This window comes from Chiloscyllium punctatum, chromosome X, assembly GCF_047496795.1.
Source record: "Chiloscyllium punctatum isolate Juve2018m chromosome X, sChiPun1.3, whole genome shotgun sequence".
Classification (NCBI taxonomy): domain Eukaryota; kingdom Metazoa; phylum Chordata; class Chondrichthyes; order Orectolobiformes; family Hemiscylliidae; genus Chiloscyllium; species Chiloscyllium punctatum.
In genome coordinates, this window is record NC_092791.1 from 31148578 (window position 1) to 31170993 (window position 22416).

Here is a 22416-nt window from a genome sequence, read left to right on the forward strand (position 1 = left end):
CATTCCAACCATTCACAACTTATGTATTGATTTAAATGAGGGAACTAAATGTCATATCTTCAAGTTTGCAGACAACAGGAACCTGGGTGGGAAGGTGAACTATAAGGAGGATACAGAGTAATGATCCCTCTAAGCTGCACAGGCGCAGCCGCTCCGATGTTTCATGCACAGTGACCAGTGTGCTGACAAGGCTATCAGCATTGACTTCTGGTTCCAGACTTGGAGGTCAATGCAAAAGAAAGAAAAATTAGAGGGAATGCTGATGCAGAGATGCTTCCGTGTCATTCAGATAAATTGAGTGAGTGGGCAAATGTATGACAGATGAAGTAAAACGTGGATAAATGGGAGGTTACAAAAATATTCAGAGAGTGGTGAGCCTGTGGAATTCTCTGTCACAAAAAGTGGTTGAGGTCAAAACATTGAATGTTTTCAAGAAGCAGTTAGATATAGTTCTTCGGACTAAAGGGATCAAAGAGTATGGGGGAGAAAGCAGGAACAGAGGACTGAATTGAATGGTTAGCCATGAGCATATTGCATAACCGAGCAGGCTCAAAGGGCCGAATGGACACCCTCCTGCTTCTGTTTTCTATGTTTCTACAGTTTCTGTATTTTCATATTTCTTGCAATAGTGACTAACTTATCTTTTGCAAGTTAAAGCAGATGTTGCAGAAGGTCCCATGCAAAAAGCTTTCCAACTTTAGTGGGAGAATAAGAAGGGCAGTGGGATTTGAATTTAAGCTCCACTGAGAATGGAGCAGATCCAGGCTTTATATTCAAGCAAGGTATCCTGTCAAATCTTGTAGTGTGGCCAACATGTTCAAAGTGTGTTGGCTGTTTAATTTATAATAACAATGCATGTAACTTAAAGGAGCATTGCGTGACCGGTACTTGGGGTTGCTACATGGCCATGTAGTTTAGCATCACAGAGGGAACACTGCACCTGCAGTACCCAAATTTACTCTGCATTGATTCATGAGTAACTGAAGCAGAGAGAGCAGATCAGCAGCCCATTTTCACTTGCTAATTGGGTGTGGTGCATGGGAGACATAGGAAGGAATAGGAACAAACAGATAAAATGGAAGACATTTCACATGAAAGACTTGGCATGAAATTTCATGATTGCAATTGACTTTGGATTTTCTGTAGGAGATTTCAGTTCAGCTATCTACAAGTTACAACTTGCCCATCCCAAGGATTGCGGATATAGTTTGGGTTGTGACAGTCACTAACTGTATTGTATACAGTGTTGTTGTCATAACAACATTTCTCCTTTTCCAAACAATAACAATTCAAATAATTTAAGCAGAAAAAAAATCCACATTTATTTGTTTTTTTACAAAGGGGTTGCGCCTGTGTATCAGGTGTATTTTTGGACTGGTTCCATTTTCAGGACTCTGCAACAGTCTGTTGGAGTGAGATCCTGCAAGTGCAAAATTTTAGTTTCTATTTATTTATTGAAATATGAACACATGCATAATAAACAAGTAGAGTTTGAGCCAACAGGACATGGCTCTCCAGGAAATGATTTTTTTTAAGAAATAGAATCACAGCCACAGACTAGTATATTACATTCCCATCACAGGGTGCAGGAATAGATAAGGTTACCCCATCTTTTGATTGACATTTGAGGAAATGTCATCACTGAAATCAGTGGGGTCCTTGAGCATTGACACTGTGGGCCCTGATTGCACTTTTTTAAACATTGTTCTGAGTTGGAAGGCCGCTGTAATGTTCCCTCAAAATCTAAACATTGAAACTAGGAGCAGGCCATTTGGCCCTTCAAGCCTGCTTCACCATTCAATATGATCATAGTTGATCCTCCATCCCAACGCCATATTTCTGCTTTCTCCACATACCTCATACCCCTTGATGCCTTTGATATCAAAGCATTTATCAATCTCTTCCTTGAATATAATCAGTGACCCAGCTTCCACAGCTTTCTGTGGCAGGCTGACCACCCTCTGAGTGAAGAAATGCTTCCTCAGCTCAGTCCTAAATGGCTGTCTCTATATCCTGTGGCAGTGAACCCTTGTTCTAGACTCCCCAACCAGAAGAACCATCCTTCCTGCATTTAGTCTGCCTAACCCTGTTAGAACTTTATACATTTCAATCAGAAATTCAAATGGAACAGGATTACAAAAAGCAGCATGATTTGCTTTTGGTTTCCCTGTGGAGCAGGTTTTTCTCCTGGCGCCAAAGGCAAGATTAAGCTTCCTTGCCTGTCCTTCTCCCCACTTCCCTCTTGAGAGATATTCATGGAATTTCTTTCCCCACTGCCACCTTCATACGGTGGACACCCAAAGGCTGCCTCATCTCCACAGGTTGACAGCCACTTCCTGCATAATCCATTCCATTCTGGCAGAATACTCATTAGGCCCAAATGTTTAAAGCATAGCAGGTTTGTTTGCAGGCAAGATTCTAACTTATCCTACCATAAAAATCAGATCATGGAAAGCAGAGAAGAATACCATTTGTTCCATTTCACATGTGTTGGTGTTGGCTCTTTAATCGGGTGCTGTCTACTCTAATCTTCCTGGCCTTTCCCTATATCCGGTCACATTCTTCCTTTAAAAATATCATATTGACACAATGCCCTTTGAAATTATGATACAGATCCTGTCTCAGCAACTTTCAATGGTAAAGCGTTTCATGTTCTAGCAATCTTGCATGAAACATTTCCCATCCAATATTTTAAGTGTATGTGTGTGTGTGTGTGTGTGCGTGCGAGAGAGAGAGAGAGAGAGAGAGAGAGCAAGCAAGCGCATATGCATCACTTAACTCTTTTCTTTCCTTAAAAAAAGGCACATTTTTTCCACAAAGGTACTGACATCCCTTTAACCCAGAAGAATGCACTAACGTGTTGATATTTACAGTTTCCAACTAAGTAGAGAAGCAGCATGGTAAGGTTCAGACAACATGATTAAAGACTTTTCCCAAGTTCAGAAATGGCAAATGAGGAACAAGAGCAATTTTGTTTCTCTTCTGCCCCCATCAACTCACACAGCCCCCTCAGCAAGGACTGATGTGCCTAAGTTTATGAAATATACTTCTGTTGTGAGATGGATGATACAATTATGATCAAAGTTGATTGGAGAACTGTTTCCAGAGAGTGGGAGCAGATGTGAAGAGCTTGCTTTCTTTCTGCACCAGACACAGAGTCCATTTGCTTGAACACAGAGCAAACACCAGTGGAGGGAAAGGCTCATTTGAAAGTACTTTTCTTTTGGAATAGATGGGAATGGAGTTAAAGTTTCAATTAAATGCATTATTAAGACACATTCCATGGATTGTGGAAACAGAAACCAAGGTGGAGTTCAAGAAGAACTCGGCCAATTTTCCTGAATAAACAGGTTTCAGGATTATCAAACATGCAGCAAGGAATTACAGTGAATAGGGCTAGATGGTCCTCCTGTTGCCTGGAACTAGAATATACACAGTGGAGCACCACAATCCTCAGCAGAATGACCAGTACATCTCGTAGTGATTGTATAGAGGTCAACCAGGTGGACCTCATAGGAGTCCCCTGACTGGGGCTGTAAACCTAGTTCAATCAGGGAGCTCTGGCTGACAGATATAAACAGGAGTGTCAGATATCCTGTTCCCTCTGACAGCTGGCTCTGAGAGAGCTGGATCAGTGTCAAGGACTCTCCACGTGTGAATAATGGGTGACTTGGTGATGGGATACCGGCCTCTGTGGAGTTATTTCACACCTGGCTTGGCTGTTTTTGTGCTGGATGAGTTTCAAAACTTTGTAAAGTCAAGCTCCATTTTTGGTGGTAGACACAGTCACATTTTTGATATTAAGTACACTTTTTTGGAACACTTAAATTTGCATTTAAGGGAAAACTGGGTAACCACATCAGGGGAAGAGGAATATAAATATAAGACGATGGAGTTCGAAGAAATAGAGTGGAAGGAGGTTTGTGTGGAGCATTAGCACCAACATAGATCAATTAGGCTGAATGGCCTTTCTGATATTGCATCTTCTGACTGAGAATGATGAGTCTATTGCCTACATAATGCTGTTCATCAATTGTTAAAAAAAATTATAAGACTAAACATATTTCATTATTGTGGACTCACTTTCCGGGAACACTCATCTACTCACCGCACTGGTGACAAGAGGAAGTTTACAAGAGGTTCAGTAGTGACAGAGCTTGGGCAATGGGTGCAGAACATGATTCCACACATAGTCAGATTTTAAATACTTTAATAAATATTAGAGAATTATGTGACATAATACAACAAAAATACAAATCCACTCTAAAGAGTCATAGAAATGTACAGCATGGAAACAGACTCTTCGGTCCAACTGTCTATGCCAACCTGATATCCTAATCTAATCTAGTCTCATTTAGTAGCACTTGGCCCATATCCCTCCAAACCCTTCCTATTCATATACCCATTCAGATGCCTTTTAAATGCCGTCATTGTACTAGTCTCCACCACGTCCTCTGGCAGCTCATTCCATACACGCACCACCCTCTGCGTGAAAACGTTGCCCCTCAGGTCCCTTTTAAATTTTTCCCCTCTAACCCTAAACCTTTATGCACTCTAGTTCTGGACTCCCCGACCCCAGGGAAAAGACTTTGTCTATTTATCCAATCCATATCCCTCATGATTTTATAAACCTCTATAAGGTCACTCCTCAGCCTCTGTCGCTCCAGGGAAAACAGCCCCAGCCTTTTCAATCTCTCCCTATAGCTCAAACCCTCCAACCCTGGCAACATCCTTATAAATCTTTTCTGAACCCTTTCAAGTTTCACAACATCCTCCCAGTAGGACGGAGACCAGAATTGCGCACAATATTCCAAAAGTGTCCTAACCAATGTCCTGTACAGCTGCAACATGACCTCCCAACTCCTATACTCAATATTCTGACCAATAAAGGAAAACATATCAAACGCCTTCTTCACTATCCTATCTACTTGCGACTCCACTTTCAAGGAACTATGAATTTGCAAGCAACATTCCCAGGACCTTACCATTAAGTGTATAAGTCTTTCCAAAATGCAGCACCTCATATTTATCTGAATTAAACTCCATCTGCTACTCCTCTTTTGGTGTCATCTGCAAACTTACTAACTATACCTTCTATGTTCACATCCAAATCATTTACATAAATGCCGAAAAGCAGAGGACCTAGCACTGATCCTTGTGGCACACCACCAGTCACAGGCCTCCAGTCTGAAAAGCAACCTTCCACCACCACCCTCTGTTGTTGTGGTTCTGTTCGCCGAGCTGGGAAATTGTGTTGCAGACGTTTCGTCCCCTGTCTAGGTGGCATCCTCAGTGCTTGGGTGCCCCCTGTGAAGCGCTTTTGTGATCTTTTCTCTGGCATTTATAGTGGTTATAAATGCCAGAGAAAAGATCACAGAAGCGCTTCACAGGAGGTTCCCAAGCACTGAGGATGCCACCTAGACAGGGGACGAAACGTCTGCAACACAATTTCCCAGCTCGGCGAACAGAACCACAACAACGAGCACCTGAGCTACAAATCTTCGCACAAACTTTGACCACCCTCTGTCTTTTACCTTGGAGCCAGTTCTGTATCAAAATGGCTAGTTCTTCCTGTGTTCCATGAGATTTAACCTTGCTAACCAGTTTACCAAAGAGAGCTTAGAAAATTGCATAGTCTTCCAAAACAATTATCTATAATAAGTCAACAGATGGGACGCCATTTTAACTGTTCACTGTGTCATTTTGCCAATTAGATCCAGTCAGTCAATTAACACATAGAAACCTAAGAAATAGGAGCAATACCAGGTCATACAATCCATCAAACCTACACTGTCATTCCAGAAGATTATGACTCATTATTGACTTGACATTCTTGCCCTATCCTAATAACCTTAGTGATTCACTAGGATCTTCTAAAATCGACTGATTTCATTCCTGATTATACTGAAGAATTGAACATTCCCCACAGTCCAAAGATGTGCAAGTTTGGTGGATTGGCCATGCTAAATTATCCATAGTGTTTAGGGATGCGTAGGTTAGGTGCATTAGCCATGGGAAATGTGGGGTTACAGGGATAGAGTAGGGGGATGGGGATGGGGATGGGGATGGGTCCGGGCGGGATGCTCTGTGGAGGGTTGGTGTTGACTTGTTGGGGCAAATGGCCTGCTTCCACACTGTGGAGATTCTATTAAAAAAAATTTCAAATCTCAGTCCTGAATGGCCAATCTTTCATCATGAGACTTTGTCCCCTTGTTCTCGACTCTCCGGTCAGGGGAAACAAAAACCATCTCAGAATCTTGTACTTGCCAGTGAGATCATCTCATGCTTCTAAAGAGTAAAGGTCAATTCTGTACAAGCTCTCTTCACAGAACCAATCCCTCTTCTGAAGAATCAATTCAATGAGATTTCATTGCATAATCTCAAATGAAAATATATTCTTCCTTAGATTCAAAATTGTACACAGTAATCCAGATGCGGTCTCACCAAAGCTCTCTGTGATTGCGTTCCTTACTCTTGTACTCCAAATCCTTGCAATGAAAACCAACATCCTACTTGCTTTCTTAATTGCTTTCTGTGCCCTCATGTTAACTTTTCGTGTTTTATGTATAAGGACACCCATGGAATACCACTTTTTAATAGGTCCTCACCATTTAAAAAATATTGTATCCTAATACTACAAAGTGAACAATTTTGCATGCCACCTGCCACCTTCTTTTCCATTCACTAAATTGCCTATGTCCCTATGCAGTTACTTTGGACCCTCCTCAATCTACTTTTTCACCTATTTTTGAACCATCAGAACGCTTGAGTACATTACATGCCATTCCTACATTCAAGTTATTCATATAGACTGTAAATGAGTGAAGTCCCAGTACAGTCCTTGTGGAACCCCATTAGCAACAGCATGCCAATCTGAAAATTACCTCTTTATTTCCTTTTATTCATCCTTTAATCAATTACTTCTACAGAATAATATATTATTCCGATCTCATGAGCCCTTATCAAAATCCTTTTGTGTGACAGGTTAGTAACCACCTTTGAAAATTCACTTATATTACGTCTTTGGTTTCCTCTATCTACTTTGATGATTGCATCCTCAAAGAAATTGACATATTTGTGCACGATTTTTCTTTCATAAAATCATGCCAAATCTACACAATCACACTATGATCTTCTAATCACTAACTTATTAATGTATAAGGTTAACTGCTTTGCAGTTTTTCCTATTCTTCCCCTGTGCACTGCGCTCACCCCCCACCCCCGCACACAAACACACATGCTATTCCTAAATAGCAATGTTACACTTTCTACCTTTCAGCCATCCTAGAATCTCAATAATTTTGGACAATCACAACTAGTACATTCACCATCTCTGAAGACCCTGTACTGATTGGAACAAGGTCAGCCAGGTGGATCTCATAGTATTAGTTCCCTAATTGGAACTGTTAACCTAGTCCAATTAGAGAGTCCTGGCTGACAGCTATAAACAGGAGTGAACAGGCCCTCTTATGGTCCTTAGGTAGTGTCCCTATCCCTGAACTGGAGGTCTGGGCTGAGATCTCACCTGCTCCAGAGATGTGTAATAACATCTCTGAACAGATTGATTAGGAAGATAAGTTATTTAAAAAGTAAATAAATAAATAGGACTGTCGGGGATTCTGTTCACTGTAGGAGTCTGTGCTAGTTGGACCAGTGTCAAGTACTATGCATGCATAAACAAAAATGTGGAGGTGCAGTGCTGGACTGGGGTGGACGAAGTTAAAAATCACACAACACCAGGTTATAGTTCAGATTTATTTCGAAGTACAAGCTTTGGGAGCGCTGTTCCTTTGTCAAATAGTTAGTGATGAAGGAGCAGCACTCCCGAAGCTTGTACTTCAAAATAAACTTGTTGGACTATAACCTGGTGTTGTGCGATTTTTAACTCTGCATAAACAGGATGACTTGATGGGATACCAGCTTTTGTTGAGTTGTTTCAGTCACAACGAAAGTGGGATTAATGATGTAACCATGCAAAAACGCCTACTAACTGAAGCCCAACTGGACTTCAAACAGGTATTGCAACTGGCTTTGACATTAGAAAATATGGCAAGTTGAGCATATGAGTTATAGGGTATGCTCATGGAAATGGATACCCTCGCCAGGCCAAATGAGCTTGAGGGACGCCACCTGAGTGAAAGCAATTGCATAGCCTCACTCAGGACATACCGTGAACAGAGGGACCCGATGTCAGCCCACATCAAAGCTCCAAAACAAAGGCAAGCCTCAGCTAAACGATCAAAATTTTCTCGAGGTCGGCCCAGCAAGCCATTGAAGTTGGTGCCAGTACGCGGACTTGAAACAGCAAGTTGGAACACCATCTGGGAGGCCAAGTAGCAAGTGTGGAAAACCTGAGCCACCTCTCACTGCGAATACACCACCAGTGGTGCCGCCACTGGAAGAGTCCATTCTGGTTTTAAACTTTCTGGACACTCTTCCGGTCACCACTGACAATATCAGACTGTGGACACAAAAAGATCCTGTTTGGGAAAACAGAAAGGCCATCACAACCAGAATTGAAACCTTTCTGGACCCAGCGAGATCTATCACCATAGAGGCTGGCATATTATTATGGGGAGCAAGAGTGATTGTCCTGAGCAAAGGTTGCCACTTGATACCAGCCGAATTCCACCAGGGTCATCTGGGGGTTTCCAAAATGAAGGTGCTGGTGAGAAGTTATGTCTGGTGACCAGGATTGGATGCAGACATGGCCGTATTGGTCGGGCAGTGCCCTGAGTGCCAACAAGGACAAAAATTACTACCAGCAGCTGCCCCCACATTTGTGAGAATGGCCGGGTAAACCCTGGACTCGGTTACACGTTTCTGCCACTATTCCCTGAGAAGCCTCCCCCATTCACTTCTGTGGGATCCTTGCCAACCCTCCTCCCTTATCTTCTTCTCAACCTTTATTCCTCTCTACTTTCTTCTCTCTTCTCTCCACAAACCCCCTCCCTTCCACCACCACCACCACAGACCAAGCAAAACCCAGCCGTTCTGTTGCAGTTCCTCACCAGCCATGATTCAGCACTGGAGAGCATTCCAGTGGGAAATCCCAGTAAGCCCAGCTGCAACCTGGTCTCCTTCCTATCAGAAAGATGTTGTGAAACTTGAAAGAGTTCAGAAAAGATTTACAAGAATGTTGCCAGAGTTGGAGGATTTGAGCTATAGGGAGAGGTTGAATAGGCTAGGGCTGTTTTCCCCAGAGATTTGGACGCTGAGTGGTGAACATATAGAGGTTTATAAAATCATGAGGGGTATGGATAGGGTAAATAGAAAAGTCTTTTCCCTGGGGTGGGGGAGTCCAGAACTAGAGGGCATAGTTTTAGGGTGAGAGGGGAAGGATATAAAAGGGACATAAGGGGCAACGTTTTCATGTAGAGGGTGGTACATGTATGGAATGAGCTACCAGAGGAAGTGGTGGAGGCTAGTACAATTGCAATATTTAAAAGGCATCTGGATGGGTATATGAACAGGGAGGGATATGGGCCAGGTGCTGGCAATTGGGACTAGATTGGGTTGGGATATCTGGTTGGCATGGACGAGTTGGACCGAAGGGACTGTTTCCGTGCTGTACATCTCTATGCAGGTCCTTTCACGGGCTCAAAGTTCTTAGTCATTGTGGACACCAACTCAAAGTGGCTGGATATGCATAGAGTTCATTCATCAAATACATACCCATGTAATGGCTTTATGTTTAATACACTTATTTCAGATTTAAGCACATCACTCTCAAACTCAATGTGAAATTCTACCAAATCATGGTCACTCTTCCCTAGAAAAACCCTCATTATTAGATTACTAAGCAATTCTGTTTCCTTTCAGAAGACAAAATCTAAAGTTGCATGTTCCATTTTTTCCCCAGAATGAATTGTTCTAGAAAACTATTTCAAATGCATTTTATTAATCTGTCCTCCAAACTACAACTGTCAATTTAATTTGTCCAATCACATGAAGATTTAAGTCCCCTTATGATTATTACATTATATTGTTATAAGTTCCTCTTATGTATTAGCATTCTGTCCAATAGTACAGCTACTGTTAAGACGCCTATAAACTACTTTTAGTTTTCTGTCCCACTATTTCTCATCTTCACCGATACTGATTCTATTTGCTGCTCTTCCAAGCTAACATCCTTTCTCAGTATTGTTCTTATTTCATCCTTTATGATTAAGTCCACCCCCACCACAATCCCCCCTCCTGTACTATTTTGTGTTTTTTAAACAACAACTACAGCGCAATATTTAGTTCCCAATCTTGGTCACCATGCAACCAAGTCTCTATAATTGCTATTAGACTAAGCTAATTATTCTGTTTGTGTCATTAATTTTTCTATCTTGAATCAAACTTTTGCATTGAGATAAAACATCATTAATTTTAACCTATAACCAGTAAAATAAGGTTCCAGCCTATGCAGCCTATTTTTATAACTCAAACCCTCCATTCCCAGCAACATCCTGGTAAATATTTTCTGAACTGTCTCCAGTTTAATAATATCCTTCCTATAACAAGGCGACCAGAACTGGGCACAGTATTCCAGAACAGGCCTCACCAATGTCCTATACAACCTCAAGATGATGCCCCAACTCCTATTCAAAGTTCTGAGCAATGAAGACAAGCATGCAAAATGCTTTTAACCACCCTGTCTACTTATGACGCAAATTTCAAAGAACTATGTACCTGAATCCCTAGGTCGCTCTGTTCTACAACATACAATTGATGGTAGGGCCCTGGGTAGTAAGTCCCAGCCTTGTTTGCTTTGCCAAAATGCAATAACTCGCATTTTTCTGAATTAAATTCCATCCACCACTCCCCAGCCCATTGACCCAATTGATCACAATTTCTTTCTAATCTTAGATAACCTTCTTCACTGTCCACTATGCCACCAATTTTGGTGTCATACGCAAACTTAGCAACCATGCCTCCTATATTTTCATATGTCAATGATAATGTCAACACTCAACATATGATACAAGGTTTCTCGCAAAGCATACAGTGGATGGGATTATTCAACATTACATGCACAGAAAACCTTATTTTGGACAGTTGCCAGAATTAGACAAGAAAATAACATTAGACATGAACAGGAAATGGATTTCTCAGGGAGAACATGATTCAGATCTGGTAGCATAGCAGTCAAGTGCTTATGGATCTAGTCTCCTTTAGTGATAAGATGTAGGCATGATCCTGTTCAATCCTTCAGAAGATAGTGGGATTTTTTCAGCCTTCTGTTCAAACCTATCGTTCATAAGAAATAAAAGCTCAAGGACCACAAAACCATGCAGTTTGTAATTCAACCTTCTGTCTGTTTCCTGCCCCCGCCCACCTCCCACATCCGCAGCCTGACATATTTGCAACATTTCACATCTGAACAGTATCTTTTCTGTTCAGTGTACCTATAGAGCCAATTTTACTGCTACTGCTATGTGTCATAAAGTCTGATGTATTTCATTGTGCAGTGTGAAACCTGCAATGTTTACATTTAGCATGGGAATCTCTAAAATCCAAATTAAGAATGATTGAGGCTCGTGGATACCTTGAACGCTCAAAGTTCCTGCGGCCCGCCTCTATCGGTGCAGTTAAAACACAAGCTCGGCCAGGCCTCCTTCTGACTGGATTTTTAAAACAATCTATCCCAGTAATTTTTCTCTATGATGGTGAGGGGGGCCTATGCAGGGTCTTTTGCACAAACTTTTAAATTGTGTCGTTCTCCAGGGTGCAGCATTAACATTTTTGAGTGTTTTCTGGCCCTGCCAAAACACAAACAGCTGGAAAGATGCAGGTTACACAGTCATTAGATACAATATGTTTTCACACTGACTACATAACTGGTGCAAGTGCTAACTTCTTCTTGATGTACAGTTCTACAAATGCTAGCCATTCTTCAAGTCACCATTCTTCAAGCACTAGCCAGAGAAGGCATGTTGGCAGGCCATTCAATAACAGGGCCATCAGAGCTTAGTCCACTCTTGTCCTCACCCAATAACCACATAGCACATTTTGCAACAGGAGTCACTGAATATTCATCAGGAGAAAAAAAACAACTGTGGACTTTTTTTGAGTAGCAAAATTTTGCTTTTTTAAAAAACAAGCTGTCCGTCGTCCACACAGACGCAGACTTTTAACATCTTTCAGCCTGTCTAAACAGATAAGCATAGACCATGGATGAAGCTAGAATCCAACTGGTCATATGGGCAATTCTCATGTTGCAAAGAGTATTTACTGATATATCCATCTATATCACACAGTTATGCCATTATTCTGATTTTTCCAGTTTCTAACCAGGATATGTAAAAGAGACTCAACATTTCATGAACTCAGGAGTTTAACACAGCTTTTAAAAATAAAATGCCACAGCTTAGGATAAAGCTACTTTATTTGATCTATTTTTTTTTAAAGAGGAAGCGGACTGGATTGTACTAAAAAAAAGTGGAGGATGTCACAGCTAAAGAATGGACCATGACAATTTGGTGATCCAGTGCCAACAGCACTCAGCAAGCAGATCAGAGCTCAAGCCTCCATGTAACCAGCCAGACATCTAATGGGGTACACCCATTCCCCCCTTGCCCCAACACATTGTATTTCGTTGACATCCAACTGGACAGTTAGGAAGGAGACTAATGAATCCTCTGTATTAAAAAGATCTCTGTTATGGAAACAGCCCAGAGTATCCATTTCCTAGATGAAAAGCAGAGGAAAAAAATAGCAAAGTTCCCATGTCATGAGGCATGCAAGTGAAAGCGGTGTCACAGCAAGTATAACATGGACCAACGCAGAGTAAAGCTACATTCACTTTTGATGAGAGAAATTTACTTCCATGATCTTTTGAGAATAGTTAGCACTGTCAATTTATTCTCCATAGCTCCCTAACTTGACATGGAGTTTGGATGTGATCTTCCATTGTCAGTTCCTAAATTCAATCTCAATCTTCCCACTTTCCTGAGAATATTTCATGGTAGAGCCTTAGTCTTCAACTGCCAGTTTCTAAATTGAACTTGTGGACCATTATTCATTTTTTATCATGGCTTCTGTGTGCCAGGAGACTATTTGATAACAGCAGACATCACAAGTAAGCCCAATCCTGACTTCATCCAGTGTCCACACAGACCTGCCAAATCCAGTTACTGGATAGTGACCCAAAGCAGGAACTCTGGCAGACTTTCCATTTACACCTGCAGAATCATTGTGACTAATACTGTCACCTTTGAGAAGGTCAGTAGTAGATCAGCTTCATCAGCAGAGACCAGGGATTGAAAATGTGATCTTGCAAATTCTTGGTCTGTGCTGATCAGATATTTTAGGTACTGCTTCATTTAAGGCTCAGAACCAAGGCAGGTGTCAGGGTGGTGGCAGCAGCACTAATACAGTGTAATTCCAGACTTAGACTGTTCTATTTATCCATTTGGAGCACAACTGTAATGGGGCATAACAAATTCACACACAAGTAAGGTTTACAGAATGCTGTTTATAGAAGTGATGGGTGCAACGACAGACAGCGTAGGGGGTGCAGAGACACAGATGGACCTGACTATGCAGTCAGCAACAAGGACATAGTGCTCAGTGTTGAATTTGAAGAACATTGCCAACATAAGTCTTTTGAGGGGACAGCAAAATATTCAATCAGCTCAGCAGCCAACTGAATCAAAGAACTCTCAAAGACAGCAAATCAGGGAGTAAAAAAGGAGAGATAATAAATCACTACTTAATTGCTTTACAGTAATCTAAAAGATTCAAATACATACATAAGTACTTCAACTTCAAATTAAACCTAATTTTTAAAAAATGATTTTAATATCATGGAATGTTTAAAATGTTATTTGAGGTGAGACACTCCAATTTTCTGAGTCCATAGATTGTTCAGCATTAATTATGACTTAGTACCCAGAAAGCAGAGAGTGGGGATAAAAGGGTCTTTCTCAGGATGGCAGCCAGTGACAAGTGGTGTTCCGCAAGGCAGTGTTGGGACCACAACTTTCCACTTTATATATTAACGATTGAGATGAAGGAACTGAGGGCATGCTGGCTACATTTGCAGATGATACAAAGATAGGCAGAGGAACAAGTAGCATTGAGGAGGTGGGGAGGCTGCAGAAGGACTTGCACAGGTTAGGAGAGTGGGCAAAGAAGTGGAGATGGAGTACAACGTGGGAAAGTGTGAGGTCATGTACTTTGGTAGGAAGAAAAGAGGCATGGACTATTTTCTAAATGGGGAGAAAATTCAGAAGTCTGAAATGCAAAGAGACTTGGGAATTCTAATCCAGGATTCTTTCAAGGTAAACTTGCAGGTTGAGTTAGTAGTTAGGAAGGCAAATGCAATTATGGCATTTATTTTGAGAGGATTTGAATATAAAAGTAGGGATGTACTTCTATAGGGCTCCAGTCAGACCAGATTTGGAATGTTGAATGCAGTTTTGTGCCCCATATCTCAGGAGGGACGTACTGGCCCTGAAGCATGTTCAGAGGAGGTTCACGAGAATGGTCCCAAGAATAAAAAGTTTAACAAATGAGGAATGTTCGAGGACTCTGGGTCCATACGCGATGGAATTTAGATGGATGAGGGGGAACTAATTGAAACTTACAGAATATTGAATGGCCTGGACAGAGTGGATGTTGGGAAGATGTTTCCATTGGTAGGAGAGACTAGCACCTGAGGGCACATCTTTAGAGTAAAGGGGAGACCTTTTAGAATGGAGATAAGGAGAAACCTTGTCAGCCAGAGAGTGGGGAATATATGGAATTTATTGCCACAGGAGGCTGTGGAGGCCAAGTCATTGAGTAAATTTAAGACTGAGATAGATAGGTTCTTGATTATCAAGAGAATCAAGGGTTATGAGGAGAATGGGGTTGAGAAACTTATCAGCCATGTTTGAATGGTGGAGCAGACTCAATGGGCTGAATGGCCTAATTTCTGCTCCTACGGTCTTAAAAATTGGTTGCACTCCATTTGTCAAGTCTTAATATTTTCAATTTTTTTACAGTAAGAACAATAAACAAAAAGGTTAAATTCATGTCAAGTCATTGATTCTGCATTAATTGTATATGTGAAGACTGAAAAAGTACACCCTGTGGGATAGTACGCTGTACAGATAACAACTTGCTGATTTCTGAATTTGTCTGTGTATGTGTGAACACTGAAGTTGCTGTCACTTGTACACAACAATAGTAGTCAGCACTGATATTTGCTGACAGTACAACAAACGTTAGGCATTATCAATTTGTTTGATGACAAGAGTTTAACTTGGTGATTTAATAGGAACCAGATAGATAACCCATTTCTCCATTGGTGTTTTGTTGATAATTTTGGAATTGTAAAATCATGCTTTTTGATACAGATTTCTTTTTACAGCAGTGTAAGTAGGTTGTACCAAGTTAAGATCTCATTCTTGTTCTACACTCCCCTAAAGCAAGTAGGCCCTTGCTGTGGGCTGAATCTGTGCGAGACCACTTCCTTCCTCAGTTATTTTACATACAGTTCTAAATGCCAAACTGAAAAATGCAGATCAACAAATTATATCATTTACCAATATATAACTGATGCTTGCAGCAGATAAGATTGGGCATTTAACAGCTTGGATCTTCCACACTGCAGAAAATAGAAACAGTTATATTTCCAGTCAAGGTATTTGCCTGATCTGGTGTCCTCATTGCAGGAATTAAACCAATGAATTTTTAAAAGTAAACCATTTGGGAACAGATGTTATCCTTTTCTTTGTATTGCGGTATGTTTAACAAAAAAAAGTTGGTTGTTCTCCCAGTGTTCTGAGCAACATTCCTCACCTCCTCAACCAATACCGTCAAAAACACTGTCGTTGTAATTTATTGCTTTACTGTAGGCAAAATGGATGTCATTGTTGGATACAAAACAGTGACTATTCCTCAGAACTAATTTATTATGTATCCAGCAACAATTTTTGAAATCTGATGGGATTTTTGTTGACATTCTGGTGTCAGAGTAAGAGGTACTTGCTGCATTCCATCTCAATCCTATCTTCACACCATATTTTTCTTCCAAATAAGGAATGACAACAGGATTGGCTTCAACTAAATTCCATTCTTCAATACTTAATTTTCTCTATCCATTGCTCTTTGGGAAATTATTTTGCTTGTGATGATTTCCTCCCCTCAAACGTTAACAAGCAATATTTGGTTCAGAACTTCAGGTAAATCTGCTCTGGAGATTTGGCACAAGTCCAGCAACCTCCTGGATAATTACACAGACAAACAAGGGAGGCCTATGTTCCTCCTACTTCAGCAAATGCAGACAGCATTCAATGAACAGAGAACGTCCAATTTCATAAAAACATATTCAAATATAAAACTATTTTAAAGCCTTAGTCAATGGAGTTTTAATCGTGTAGCTGTAAGTGTGGGGGAGGGGGGGAGTTAAATCAAGAAACAAAACACTCCTGGAGACACTCAGATGTAAGCAAATAAAACATCACACAAACAAGCAAAAACTATTTACTACACAGGCATCCATAATCAGCTTCTAGGTTTAAAAGAAAACAGATCCTAGTGTTGGGAAACTGAACAGTTGCTTCGCTTTACTGATGTTCAATGGCAAGACGCCCTGAAAGTGCGAAATTACACCTGTCCGACATCCCATTGAACCATATGGAAGAACTGCTCGAATTTACCGTGCGCTACCTCGAGACAAAAACGCATCGCGTCACAACCCACTGCCTGGGATACAATTAAAAATGTTCCCACGATGAAGTTTACATCACAGCTTCAAGGATTGTATTAGATCACTGAGGGATACTGCAGCAGCTGTGGAAACAAGGCAGCGAGGGTAATTGGGGGAAATTTTAAAATAAAACTTTGCAATTAACCTGCGCATTTACGACACAATTCGAACCGTTTCAAAAACGGTGAGAGATTCCGTTAAACAGATCGCGTCAAAAGTAAGAGGTATTTTGTTTTAAAAAGCTGGTGGTGTGTGTGTTCTCAGCTAAAATTCCAGGCAGATGCATCTGCTCACCTTCAATGCGTGTAACAAGTTGCTGAATGGTGTTCCGCAGCGAGGGATCGGGAACGCGTCGCAGTAACTTGTAGACGTTGTAAACATTCGGCTGGACGCTCTCGAACCTCTGGATTTCGCCACGAATGGCCACGGAATGGGTCAACTGCTTTTGAGAATTCATCTCCTCCTGTGCTGTGCCTCCCTGTATGTTGTGCTCGTCCCTGCGGGGGCGCAGATCTCCCCCATACTGTTTCTGGTCACACGCTAGCCCCTTCTCCGACCCATATAAAATAAATAAAGAACTGTTTGAACGCAAGGGACTTTTGAAATCCTTTCCACTTGTTCGCGAGGCTGCAACGTAGTGCTCAGCTCGCACCTCGTGCATACAGCCACTTCCGCAACTCCCAACCTGTGGCAGTTTCACTACGTCCTCCTGACACTGGCTCCACTGACGTCAAGCTCCTGCTGCGACCTCGGTGCAAAGTTTAGGAAAGTACAATGATTAAAAAGAAAGTTTAATTGCCCTCACGACGTTCAGAGTCCCCAAACTGTGCATGACTAGTTCACCAACCGAAGCGCTTCACTCAAGCAGCTGAGATGACAGCTGCTACACACACTGTCCTGACCCCAGTGCTGCTGGCCAGGATGCATTTTATTCACCATTTATGAGCATACGAAGCTCATCATTATCCACTAAATCGGCTTGGACGGTGTGCCATGTAACTGGCGGGTCCTTGGTGATTGTTTACCCGTCATTTAAATGATCTTCAAGTATTACGTTTAAAGTCTGCAAACACTCAACATGAAAACGCATCCGGATGACAGCAGCGAAGGACACAATTACATGGGTCGAGGCCGTTGGTAAATTTGATTTTGCATTCACGATGAAATTCAATCGCTTCAAGTTTCTAAGCATCTTTAAGACGTTAATTCCTTCAAAATTCCCCATTATTGTCTCTCTCGTTCCCGTCCTCCTCGTCTCAGTTTCCCTTCCTCCCTGTTAAAATGGGTGAGTGTCGTCGTTCACAGGGGATTCAAGGGGCAAAGGTGAGATGACAAGGCGCGGTCATCAGATTTCTGATAGTCACGGACTTGAAACGTTAACGGGCAGTGGTATAACTCATTCAAACCCCTTTCCCTGAAGAGTTAAAATCTGGTCAATTAACCATGGTTCTTTATCCAAAAACGTTGCCTGACTGGCTGAATATTTCCAGAATTCTGTTTTTTTTAATTGCAGATTTGCTCAGTGACATCTAACAAGGGTTCAGCACACGCCAGAAACCAATAAGTATTGAGTTTTAATTTTTACACTATGTTTATCTAATTGAGCCAGAGATATATTTGTAGTTAATAGCACATCTTAAATTGTTTCCGCACAGAGAGAACAGAGAGCAGTGACCTTAAAGCATAAACTTCATTAAACATCATAATTCCAGCCATAACTAATATCTTGTATACATTTTTTAAAAAATCTATTTTCTGTGAGTAGTAGGTACTGTGTTAAGCAACAGATAAAATAGCTTTCTGGTACCTCACTGATTTGTCAATTGTGCATTTTACCAGAGTGATTCTACAGTGAGGAGATGGTATCAGCCAATCCCAATCTTGGTCCATGACCAGTAGGACAGCCACTGGTACAAGCAGCCCTCAAGCAACACACAAAATGTGTAAAAATTGCACAAAAGATGCGCTTTTCAAGAACACCATTCACAACATCAGGATGCCCTAAAGCAATTTATAGCCAGTGAAGTACTTCTAAAGTGTGGCTATTGTTATTAATTGAAAATATGGCAGCCATTATGTGACAACAAGCATCCATAAATAGAAATGAGATAAAACGGCCAGATAACGTGCTATTGCTTTTGGTGGCCAAGACATTGGGGAGATCTTTTCTGCTCTTCAAGTAATGCCATTGGGATCTTTTATATTCCTAAGAAGGTAGGTTCAGATGTTTTAACGTCTTGTCTGAAATGCAGCACTCCATTGATATTGCACTGGTGGTGTCAACCAGAATTAGGTGTATAAGTCTATGGAGTGAACTTTGAATCTATGGCCTTTTGACTCAGACTGGCAAAGCTACCTATGAACCAAGCCTGACTCTAAACTGACTACCACCTGATGAAGGAGCATCGCTCCGAAAGCTAGTGTGCTTCCAATTAAACCTGTTGGACTATAACCTGGTGTTGTGTGATTTTTAACTTTGACTCTAAACTGTTTGCATACTACTTAATTTGCAATGCTGTTACATAGAAGCCACTTAGCAGCTCTTTTGTGAACTGTACAAAGGCAAATGTCAAACAAAATGAAGACACGGCCATATATAGTTATGGAAATAATTGACTGGAAGATGTTTGGTTCCCACTAGTTAATCCCCACCATTTGCAATAGCATAATTTGAGATCAGAAACACACATCAGGGAACAAAGGATCAGAAACTGACAAACAGCCTGCACTTTTGTCTGACAGACCTACTGTGTATTTCCAACATTTTCTAATACTATTTCAGGTTTCTGGCTTTTGAAATACTTTCTCTTAATTCCCAGCAAAATGAAATGTGGATAACTTCGTAGACCACAATATCACTCATAAATACAAAGTAATACCATTTGAACTGTCAGCCAGAACTAATCCTTCAGCATGTAATTTCTAAGCTTTTGGCTTCCCCTTCCTTGGCAGTGTATAGTTATGCCTAATCTCAATCTTGAGCCACAAGGGTAGGGAGATTGAAATTTCACATACAAAATTCACCAATAATAATAATTTGCAAGTATATAGTGTCTTTAACATAGCAAAATCATCCCAAGGCAGGGACATAACTAGACAAAAATTGATGCTGAACCATAAGTGGAGACATGAGGATAGGATACTAAATCAAAGGTAGGCATTAAAAAGTATCAGAGTGGGAGAAGTTTAGCAAATGGGAAGCCAACATTTTAAACCATTTAGTTCAGTCTAAGGCAGTGGCCAAGTAGGATGATAAAATCAGTGGCTGGGAATAAGGTTTGTGGGTGAGAATTAAAACAATTGTTTTGGTCTCCAAGTATTGAACTAGAGAAAGTTTGGTTTATGCAAGATTGGCTTCTCAACAAGCAGTCTAAAGTATTGAAGTAGAAGTGAATGGTGTGGGTATCATCAGAATGGAAACCAATGTTATGACTTCAAAGATCTCCCAATTAACGAGACTACAGAAAGGAAAAGAAAAAGTTAGCAAGTTAGTAAGTTGGATTGGATGGTATGCACAGCCATTATGGGATGGCAGAAATTCAAACTTAGAGCGTAGTCTCTGCATCAATTAGGAGATATAGAGGGAGGGTCAGATATGTCCCGCAGACTACAGGAAAATAGGATAATAATTTGCCTACTCCCCTCCCACCATTTCTGGAGTATTCCACATTGCTATTTCTAGTTCATATTCATAGAAAATACAACCCCCACTCCATTCCTGATCCTTAACATTGTGAATGGAATTTAGTCCTCTGCAAACAAGTAACGTAAAGGCCAAGTTCTTATGTTTTTCACAACTCAGTCCAGCACTCTTCTCCATCATTTTTTTCATCTCCTCATTCAAACTGGCACTAATCTTCTTCCACTCTACTTCTTTGTTCAAGCTGGTATTCTTCTTCCCTCAGTTCCAACTGGCACTCATCTTCCCAACCCCTGTTCAGGTTGGAACTCTCTTTTCTCCTTTTGTTCAGTTAATACACGCAAACTCTTGCCCATCTCAAGGTGTCAGGCTCAGCAATTTCCCATTTCCACTAAGCAGGGCTAAGAGACTCACGCATCACTGAGCAACAGGGCAGTGGGGAATTTGGTCTATATTGATTTTTGGCAGCTAACAAGTTGCAGTATAGTTGCCATGTTTACCAAACAATAGTATTACAATACAAATCCCTAAAATAAAAAGTACTTTGGAACGTTTTAATAGACAGGATGTAGACACTATACAAGTGGATAGTTCTTCTAGAAGTGACAGTCAAAACTCTCTGAGAGGTACCGGTCTAGGGAAGGAGTTTGCACAGAGGAAAACATCAACACAGACCTGGAGAGTAACTCTACAGAGGAAGATATAATGAGAAGATTCGACCACTGGCTGGTTTTAAAATTTGAGTTTTTCAGTAAACCTTAATCAGGGGTTTTATCAGACTAGTATTTTAGAAGGGAAAGTAAAAGATAGGTTAGAGGAAGGAGTTGTAAATAGTTGTGAGTTAATTATTCTGTTACACTTTGAGAAATAAAGTTGTTAATTTTCACTCTAAATAGTTCTTGGCCTCTCAAATTTTCACAGATTACTGCACAAAATAAATACTTTCTGTGTTGCTGATTTAAATTAAGCGGGGGAGGCGGGGGGGGGGTTTAACCTGTGTCATAACAGTATCGGGGCTCATCCAGGATTTGAACCTGAAACCTCTCACAGAGTTTTGACTAGCAGCCTACATCTGTTGGCCTTTTGACAGTTCTCCCTCAACTGTTCAATTTTTCCCAGTCTTATGCTCCAAAGCATCACACAGTTTCATTGGTTTTTAATATTGTCAATATACTAAATTCAAACTTGATTGGAGCTTGGTATTTTTAGGTATAATTTAAACTGATTGGCTGAATTTGAATTTGTTTTGTTGTCTTAAGGGAACCAGCTACCATAGCTACTGGACCACAAGGTTACATTATATCTTGTTCAGATCACTTGGTGCTGTCAGGTAGTTCTGCTAGCTTTTAACTCTCTTAAAGGTACAGTACTCCTTTCACCTTCAGAATAAAACTGTTACAATACAGGTAAACCCCTCCCCTGCTTAATTTAAACCAGCAACACAGAGAGATTTATCCTGTGCAGTAACCAGTGAAAATTTAAGAGGCCAAGAACTATTTAAAGTAAAAATTAACAACTTTACTTCTTAAAATATAACAGAGAATAATTAACTAACAACTATTTACAACTCCTTCCTTTAACCTAACTTTTACTTTCTCTTCGATAATACTAGTCCGATAAAACCCCCGATTAAGGTTTACTGAAAAATGCAAATTTTAAAACCAGCCAGTGGTCAAATCTTCTCGTTATATCTTCCTCTGTAGAGTTGCTCTCCAGGTCTGTGTTGATGTTTTTCTCTGTGCAAATTCTTTTCCTAGACTGTACTCCAGCACAGTCCTGGCTTGTGCCTTGTAGATGGTGGAGAGGCTTTGGGGAGTCATGAGGTAAATTACTTACCGCAGTGTTCCTAGCCTCTGACCTGTTCTTGTAGCCATTGTATTTACTGTATATAGCTAGTCTAGTTCAGTTTCTCGTCAATGGTAACTCCCAGGATGTTGATCGTAGAGGATTCAGTGATGGTAACACTATTAAATGTTAATGGGTAGTAGTTGGATTGTTTCTTGTTGGAGATGGTCATTGGCTGACATTTGTGTGGCATGATTGTTACTTGCCACTTATCAGCCCCAGCCTGGATATTGTCTAGGTCTTGTTG

At 40.9% G+C, this 22416-nt stretch overlaps 1 protein-coding gene across 2 annotated transcripts in view; it reads right to left on the minus strand.

Moving 5' to 3' along the window:
* The window catches only part of LOC140471163 (arf-GAP with GTPase, ANK repeat and PH domain-containing protein 1-like), a 195799-nt gene extending 178422 nt beyond the window's left edge, over nucleotides 1-17377 (minus strand). For both annotated transcript variants that reach the window (XM_072567044.1, XM_072567043.1), the window contains exon 1: nucleotides 16979-17377. In XM_072567044.1, the coding sequence (XP_072423145.1) occupies nucleotides 16979-17345 (367 nt within the window). In that variant the 5' untranslated portion in view covers nucleotides 17346-17377. The remainder of the gene's footprint in view (nucleotides 1-16978) is intronic.
* Between the last annotated feature and the right edge of the window lie 5039 nt (nucleotides 17378-22416).